General features: G+C 56.3%; 2 protein-coding genes across 2 annotated transcripts in view; one reads left to right on the forward strand and one right to left on the reverse strand.

The window, feature by feature from the left end:
* Nucleotides 1-501, forward strand: part of PTGDR2 (prostaglandin D2 receptor 2) — a 1,416-nt gene extending 915 nt beyond the window's left edge. Inside the window, exon 2 of the mRNA XM_008585608.1 lies at nt 7-501. Within this exon, the coding sequence (XP_008583830.1) occupies nt 7-501 (495 nt within the window). The remainder of the gene's footprint in view (nt 1-6) is intronic.
* Nucleotides 502-1,899: 1,398 nt separating this feature from the next.
* CCDC86 (coiled-coil domain containing 86) lies at nt 1,900-7,460 on the reverse strand. Its single transcript, XM_008585609.1, has 4 exons — nt 6,700-7,460; nt 4,728-4,857; nt 2,957-3,031; nt 1,900-2,751 (listed from the first exon to the last, which is right to left on the reverse strand). The coding sequence occupies exons 1-4, from the start codon at nt 7,458-7,460 to the stop codon at nt 2,632-2,634; spliced, it is 1,086 nt and encodes a 361-aa protein (XP_008583831.1). The 3' UTR covers nt 1,900-2,631.
* Nucleotides 7,461-7,650: the final 190 nt, after the last annotated feature.

Consider the following 7,650-nt stretch of genomic DNA (forward strand, 5'->3'; position numbering starts at 1 on the left):
CGGCAGCCGGGCCGCTTCGTGCGCCTGGTGGCGGCCGTCGTGGCGGCCTTCGCGCTCTGCTGGGGGCCCTACCACGTCTTCAGCCTGCTGGAGGCGCGCGCGCACGGCGACGCGGCGCTGCGGCCGCTCGTGTGGCGCGGGCTGCCGTTCGTCACCAGCCTGGCCTTCATCAACAGCGTGGTCAACCCGCTGCTCTACGTGCTCACCTGCCCCGACGTGCTGCGCAAGCTGCGGCGCTCGCTGCGCACGGTGCTCGCGAGTGTGCTGCTGGACGACAGCGAGCTGGGGGGCCCGGGCGGCCGCCGCCGCCGCGCCTCCTCCACGGCCACCGCCGCCTCCTCCTCCTCCTCGCTCGCCGGTCGCCATCCACCCCCGCTCCGCCCCGCGCGCCTTCTCGGCTGGCTGCGGGGTGGCCGGGCGGTGTCCCCGCAGAGGGGCCGGGCCCGATCCCAGGACGAGAGGGGCCCGCTGAACCCGGCGCTGAGCACCGCCTCGGATTAGACGGCGCGGGCCCGGGGGGCAGAAACAAAGTGAATTAAAGCAGCGCTTCCCGGACTTTGATGTGCCTAGGGGTCTCGTTAGAGTGCAGTCTGATCCAGGGCGGGGTGGGGTGTGCGTGCCTGTGTGTGGATTCTGCATTTGCAGCAAGCTCCGGGGTTCGCAGACCACACTTGGGGGAACACAAGGTTGCAATCAGACTAAGCTTCTCAAATTAGGGAGTGGAGTCCCAAGGGCACACTGGGCCATCTCCCTGGAGCTCAATCTTACCAGATGATGGGGGGAGGGGGATTTTTACATTAAACGATGATGTATTTTTGGAGAGGAAGTTAAGGGGCACTGTTCCAGGCTCACCTCTTCAGTTTAGCCAAGAGGGGGATTTTTACATTAAACGATGATGTATTTTTGGAGAGGAAGTTAAGGGGCACTGTTCTAGGCTCACCTCTTCAGTTTATCCGTTTATTGAGCCAGACGCTTTATCCCACAATCTTAAGGGGCAGCTTCTATTAGCCTGTCTTTACGGATGAGCAAACTCAGGCTCAGGGAGGTCAAGTACCTTGCCCAACGTGTCAGCGCTAGTGACCACAGGGTCTGATTGCTAACCTTAAGTGTCACATGCTCCACTGCCATCTGGGAAGTGAAGGAACATCCTCTGACCTACCCAAGGTACTTAGCACAGTGAGTAGCTGCCTCGGAGCCCCCACCTCTATCCTTGTGACTCAGCATTGCCCAAAGTTTTTATAAGAAGGAAAAAGCAGGGGGTGCCGTGGTCAAGTGTTTGGGAAACCTGGGCTAATCCGTCTAATGAGCATCATTACTGAAGGTCTCAATCCTTAGTAAATTTGAATACTTGCAGCCCCTGAGACCACAGCACATGACACTTCCTACTTATTCCAAGCCCTGTGCAAGTCTGGTGTGTGGGATGCCCTCTGGAGCACAGGTAATCCCGAGATCTTTGCGGCACCCGCCTCCCCACACCAGTGGGTACTGGGCAGCTGTCACTTCCAATTTGCAGACAAGAAGGCTGACTTGTATCTCTGTCACTGCACTTCCACTGTACGAAGTCTATTTCCTCAACCCGCCGTGGACTTGAGGGCAGCGACTGCTCTATTTTAAGCTCTGCATCCCAGAGATGGACAGAATTGGAGTCAGTAAACCTTTGTTTGGCAGATGATACTCTCTGGAGATCTTGGTCCAGTGCTCCTTGTGCCACTGAAGGCTGGGCTGGCGAGCTCACTGTTCATTCCCAGTGCCAGGCGGGCCCGGCCCTCAGCAGGAGCTCAGTAAACTTGGCAGTGAGATGTGCAGCTGACTGGAGAGATCCCATCCCAACGCATCGCCCCACACTCTCCCTTCCCTACTTTGCTTCATTCATAGCACACTTCCTCATCTGACACATGATGTATTTTACTTGTTTATTGTTTTTTCCATCAGAATGAAAGGTCCTTGAGGGCAGGGACTTTTGTCTGTTGTCTGTATTCCCTGGTGCCTAGAACTGTGCCTGTACACAACAGGCATTCAATAAATGTTTTTGCTGTAGACTGGATGGGCATGAGTTAGTCAGATCTCTGGGCTTCTGCTGAGCCCAGCATGGGAAAGGGGGTGCTAGAGAGAAACCCTGCTCCCTGCAACTTCCCCATTTTAATCTTTCAGTGTTGAAAAGCAGGAAGGAGCCGGATTCAGTTTGCTGGGTGATGGGGTCAGTGGGGTGCGGAGGTACCCAAGGCAGCCTTTGGGATTCCTGACTACCAGCCTCCAGGCCTGGGTTGGACCCAGGACCCTGAGACAGGACATACACATTTGGGGAAGTCACCCTCCAGTCACCAGCTCACTGAGAAACCAGAGAACTTACTGTTCATGATCTGAAGGCACTTGGAGGAAGGGAAAGGAGAGAAGGAGAGCTGAATCTCGTCCCTCCCTGTGTCTGCCAGGTCCCAGCCCCCTAGGTGTTTGTCCCACAGAGATCTGTCTGAGAGCCTTCAAAGGCCCAGGGGCTCCATCTGGGGTGGGGTCCCTGTTTTGGAGCCATAGTGTGGGAGTGCTGGCTCCAGCAGAGGCACCTGACTTGTGGCCGAGAAGTGCCGTGTTCTGAGATGGCTGTTGGCCATGGAAGGCCTCCACTCTGTCCTGAGCTCAGATTTTAGCTGCTGGCCGCTGGGGTGGCTGCTTCTGCAGCAGTGCCAGGGTGTCCCGCTTCTCAATGGAGCGCAACTGCTTCTTCTTTGCCCGCTTGAGCTTGGCAGGGTTTCGGATCTGGGGGTTGTATGAGGGGAGGGCATTAGTGAGGCTGAAACCTGTCCCTCCCGGGGGAAAGGAAGACCACCTGCAGGGGACTGGGATCGCAGCGTGAGAGTGGCGCATGAGGATGGGGGGGCCGAGGCATCTAGAATGCAATGTCCAGCCTGGCCTTGCTTTGCAACCCCTAAGTAGTAGGGCAGGGGGAAGCCGAGACACTCACCACTTGGACAATCTCTGCCTTCCGCTCATTCTCCAGGCGGCGTTTCAGATTCTCGGCCCGGCGCTGTTTCTTCTCCTGGGACACACAAGGGATGGGAATTTGAATCTGGGAGTTGAGGCAGTCCTAGTCTTTCAGGCCCCAGGAGAGAGAGCTGGCAGAAGTCCCAGGAAGGAGGGAGCCCTCCTATCTGGGCTCCAGGTCATTACTGATGATGTGTGGGTTAAGGGCCTGGGACGCTCTGGGGAGGGCCAGTGAGGAGGAGTCTTTGAGTCTATGGGCCCAGTGCCAAGGCCCACTGTGGTGGGAAGTTTCTGACTCCACATTAGAAGGTAGGTACCTGGACAGGCAGCTGAGGACGGGGGCTTAGACAGGAGGGTGGACACCTGGCGCTGGGACAGGTGTGGGGCTGGGAAGGGGTTGAGCTGCAAAGAAGAGGCTCTGAGGTATCTGGCCTGGGTTTCCATCTTGACTCTGCTACTTCCTAAACAGGCAACCTTGGCTTGTTCTCTGTGCCTCAACTTTCCCATCTTTAAAGTGAAGATGAGCGAGTGTTTTGAGAAATAAATGAGTGAATACATGTGCAGGGCTTGGAACTGTACCCAACTCACTGGGAACACTTAGAATCTAGATGGGGTCTGGCTTGGGAATGGGAAGCCTGATGCTTTCTGGCTATGCTGACTGTCTCCTGGCAGGGCTAGGGCAGGAATGTTGGCTTCAAGGCTGCCACATGGTTGGGGCCTCGCTTGGCTTTGGCAACTCAAGGTAGCAGGGGTGGCCTGGGCCCTGAGGGGAAAGGAGAATGAGACTTGGGCTTCTGTGATCAGGGGAAGGTCTGGGCTGGGGGCTGGGCAGGAGCACATCTTCGGTGGACAGAGAGAAGGCAGCTCTACGTTGCCCAAGAGGGACCCAGGGCCGCACAGGAAGTTAGGTAAGGGCTCAGCATACAGTGGCAGCCATGCTGTTCCTAGGGCCTCAGCCATAGGCTGAGCTGGGGTGGGTGACTCAAAGCAGGGGATGGATGGCCATGTGACTGGCCCACCCGCCTTTCTCAGTGGCCAGTCTGGGACCACAGGCCTTAGATGAGTCGTTTATCTCAGGTTCAGTCGCCACCCCTGGGGTCACCAGATAGGTAACATTCCACTGATCAGCCTGATCCTGGGGGACAGAGTCACGGACTACCGCCACCACCTGGCCTTCTGCATGCTGCCTGCTGGCTCCCTCTTCCCTCCCACTGAAGAGAGTCCCTAGCTGATGTGGGTGAAGCTGTGACCCTTACAAGGGCTTCTTGGAGACTGAAGATGTTGGGTACGAACCTTTAGTGGGGCATTTCTGGCTCTGGGATGGGTGACAGGGGAAAGAAGTGGAGCATCCATGTTGCCGGTCAGTGGCAGCACTTCTTGGAAAATGACAGCAACAATACTGGGGTTAGCGCTTTTCAATCTGTAAGCCTTTCCCACCTGAGCAGGCCCCAGGACAGGGACCCTGATCTCATCTCCTGGATGCTCCTACCGCCAGAGAATGCTTCTACCACCAGCGAGGGCTACCAGGGCTTCTTCCTGGGCCCCCTCCCCATCCTTGAGTCTCCTATAGCCAGGGCTAAAGTGGATGGTCCCATGGGCTTCCCTACCCTCCAGTCCCAGATGGCACTTCTGCTGCTGGCCAGGTTCCCTTCCTCCCCGGGACCCTCTGGCTCAAAATCTCTCTTGATCAGGTCAGCCCCCCACCAGCTTAGCCCCCCTGGGCGCTGGCCTATGCCTGGCTGGCCCCTCACCTGCCGGCGCCTCTCCTTCTCCTCCTCCAGGTGCCGGGCAAAGTCCTTAGCCAGCTTTCTCTCCTGCCGTTCCTTCATTTTCCGCTGCCAGGATGTGCGCAGGGGCTTGTCCTGAACCATCTGAGAGAACCTGGACCGGGGAGAGCGGGCTCTGTGAGATGCTAGCCTTGCCCTTTCTCCTCTCAGCTCCAGGCCCTGGACCTTCTCTGGAACGCTGTTTGCCTGGCCGTCAGCCCTCCAGGTTTGCAGAAACTTGGGGCAGGACAGGACCCTGATTGTGCTGACTGCCGTTTCTCAAGCCCTGGTTATGTGCCTCTGAGGTTGGGATTCTTGTTTGCTCCATTTTTCAGAGGAGCAAAACAAGGGACAGAGAAGTTAAATAACTGCCCAAGGTCATCTTGTCCTTGAGCAGCAGTCAGGACTTGAATCCCTGTCTGTGACTGCAGAATCCAGGCCACACAGCCTCTGCTGTAAAGTTCTGCCGCTTCTGCCAAGCACAGTAGCCTAGGTGTGAATGCCTTTGGAGATGGGGCGTTCACTCCCTATGGAGGTGGCCCGTTCCATTTCAGAACAGTGTGAATGGCTGGAGTGCTCTGTAATGGTTCAGAATCCCTCCCCATCAGCTGGGGAGATGTGAAGGTGGAGTGGACATTAAGAGACATCTGGGAAGTCTGGATTAATTTAAGAGTGATAATGACTTTAGAGTCATAGGAGAAACAGGATGATCTCTGTAAGAACTCACACTGCAAGGATTTATGGGTGGGATGATATATCTATGATATGCTCTAAAACATTCCAGGAAAAAAAAAAAAAAAGAGAAAAAATGTCGAGGATCAAAGATGAAGCTAGACTAGTAAAATGCAGAGAACTGTCAAGGCTGGTGATGGGAACACGAGGATTCAGGACACCCTGGTCTCTCCTTTTTGGTATGCTTGAAAATTTCCATAATAAAAAGGAAAAACAAAATGAAAACAAGCATCCTGGTGGCCTCCACATACTGAACTTAGGTCTTTCTCCTAAACTATTCAAAGCCTAATTGGGTGTCCCACAGGCCTGCTTTTTTTCTGCTTAACTCCTCAAGTCTCAGCAGATCCTTACAGTGACCTTTCTGCTCTCCCCACCAACTTCTTGACTTCTGAAGGTCAAGAAAGGTGGTAGGAGCCCTGAAGACACACAGAGCCACAGGACACGATGTTGCATCTTTCTAGAGCAGTGCTGTCAAACGAAACTTTCTGTAATGGTGGAAATGCTCTATAACGACCCTATAAGTGTCCAGTAAGGTAGCCACTAGTCACAGGTGGCTGCTGAGCATTTGAAATGTGGTTGGTGTTGATGGAGAAAATCAGTTTAAAAAAATTTTTTTTTCCTTTTTGTCTTTTTTCGTGACCGGTAACGGGATTGCAACCCTCGGTGTCGCGCCCATACCGCGACCGGCAACGGGATCGCAACCCTCAGTGTTGCACCACGCTCAACCAGTGAGCGGACCGGTCTCTATATGGAATCCGAACCCTCCGCGGGAGCGCCACCGCGCTCCCAAACGCCGCACTCTACCGAGTGCGCCACCAGGCCAGCCCAGTTTTAAATTTTACTTAATTTAAATTTAAATAGCCACATGTGGCTAAGGTACTGAAGCAGTGCAATTCCAGCCTCTCCAAGTCTCAGCACTCTCCCAGGTGGAAATGAGAATCGTTTGCACCCCAAAGAGTGGTGGGAGGATTAATCGACACACACAAATAGGTGCTCAATAAATGCTACTCCTCAAAGAAGGGAGACAGCGCGCCCAAGAAGCACTGTGGAGAAGGTGGCACTTGGCATGAGCATAAAGGTAGGATTGCAGCCAGGCCTTCCCTACCTCGCACACCTTTCCAGCTGTGGCTGCCTCCTTCCCTGCAGCAGGTGCTGTCTCCACCTGTCTCTGGGCTCTCCCCACCCACCGCAGCTGATTCCTCAAAGATCCCAAACAGCAATTCACCTTTTTTTGGAGCGGTCCTTCCACACCCGTCCCGACTTGGGCCTCCCCTTCGGGATTACAGGAACCTCTTCCTCCTCCTTTAACTTCTTGGACGCTGGGGCCTGGGATGAAGAACCTTTACTCTTCTTTGTCCCAAGGCCGGCTGTCACCATCTCCCTGCCCCTAGGTGGCTTGCTCGGCTCCTGCTGTCCCCGGGGGGAGTCGGGTACATGGGGTGTCAGCTCCTGCAGTGGCCGCGAAGGCTCCGGACCCGGCGCTTGCTGACCGGGATAAGGCTCTGGTGATCCTGGGCCCGGCTGCAGCTGATGTCGTGGGGACCCCGGTGTCAGCTCCTCCTTACTCTGGGCCAACTCCGAGTCCAGTTCTCCCTGGCCCTGGGAGAACTTCGGTGGCTCCCCACCTGGCTCTGGCTGACGTCGGGGAGATTCAGGACTCGTCTCCGGCTGTTTTCGAGGCGACTCCAGGCTTGGATCTCGATGACGCTGGGGGGACCCTGGGTCCGGCTCTGGCTGCCTTCGAGGGGACTCCGAGCCTGCTTCCTGCCGCAGACTGGGTGACCCCGGGCTTGTCTCCGGTTGATGTCGGGGGGACCCCGGACCAGGTTCCCGCACATTCTGAAGAGACACCGGCTCCCTCGTTTCTTCTGGGTTCGACTCGAACTCCACAAGGGTCCGTCTCGCCCGCGAAACCGAGGTGGGGAGCTCGGGGGATTCAGGCTTTAGGCCTTCCAGCCGCCGGCTGCGCCTTAGCGGGGTATCCATTGCTCAGAGTGAAAGTTTCCAAGTCCGAGCCCACGTGCAGCAGCCGCCACCTCTTGGACAACCGGCGCCTTCCTATGACGTCAGGAGCCTCCACGCCTGCGCCGGGCAGGAAGGGCTGTTGCCGGGGAGGCCATGTTGGTGAGGGGCAGAGAGGAGGGGGTTGTCGGCCCGGCGGGGGGGGGGGGGGGGG

This window comes from Galeopterus variegatus, unplaced genomic scaffold (genome assembly GCF_000696425.1).
Source record: "Galeopterus variegatus unplaced genomic scaffold, G_variegatus-3.0.2 Scaffold3640, whole genome shotgun sequence".
NCBI lineage: Eukaryota > Metazoa > Chordata > Mammalia > Dermoptera > Cynocephalidae > Galeopterus > Galeopterus variegatus.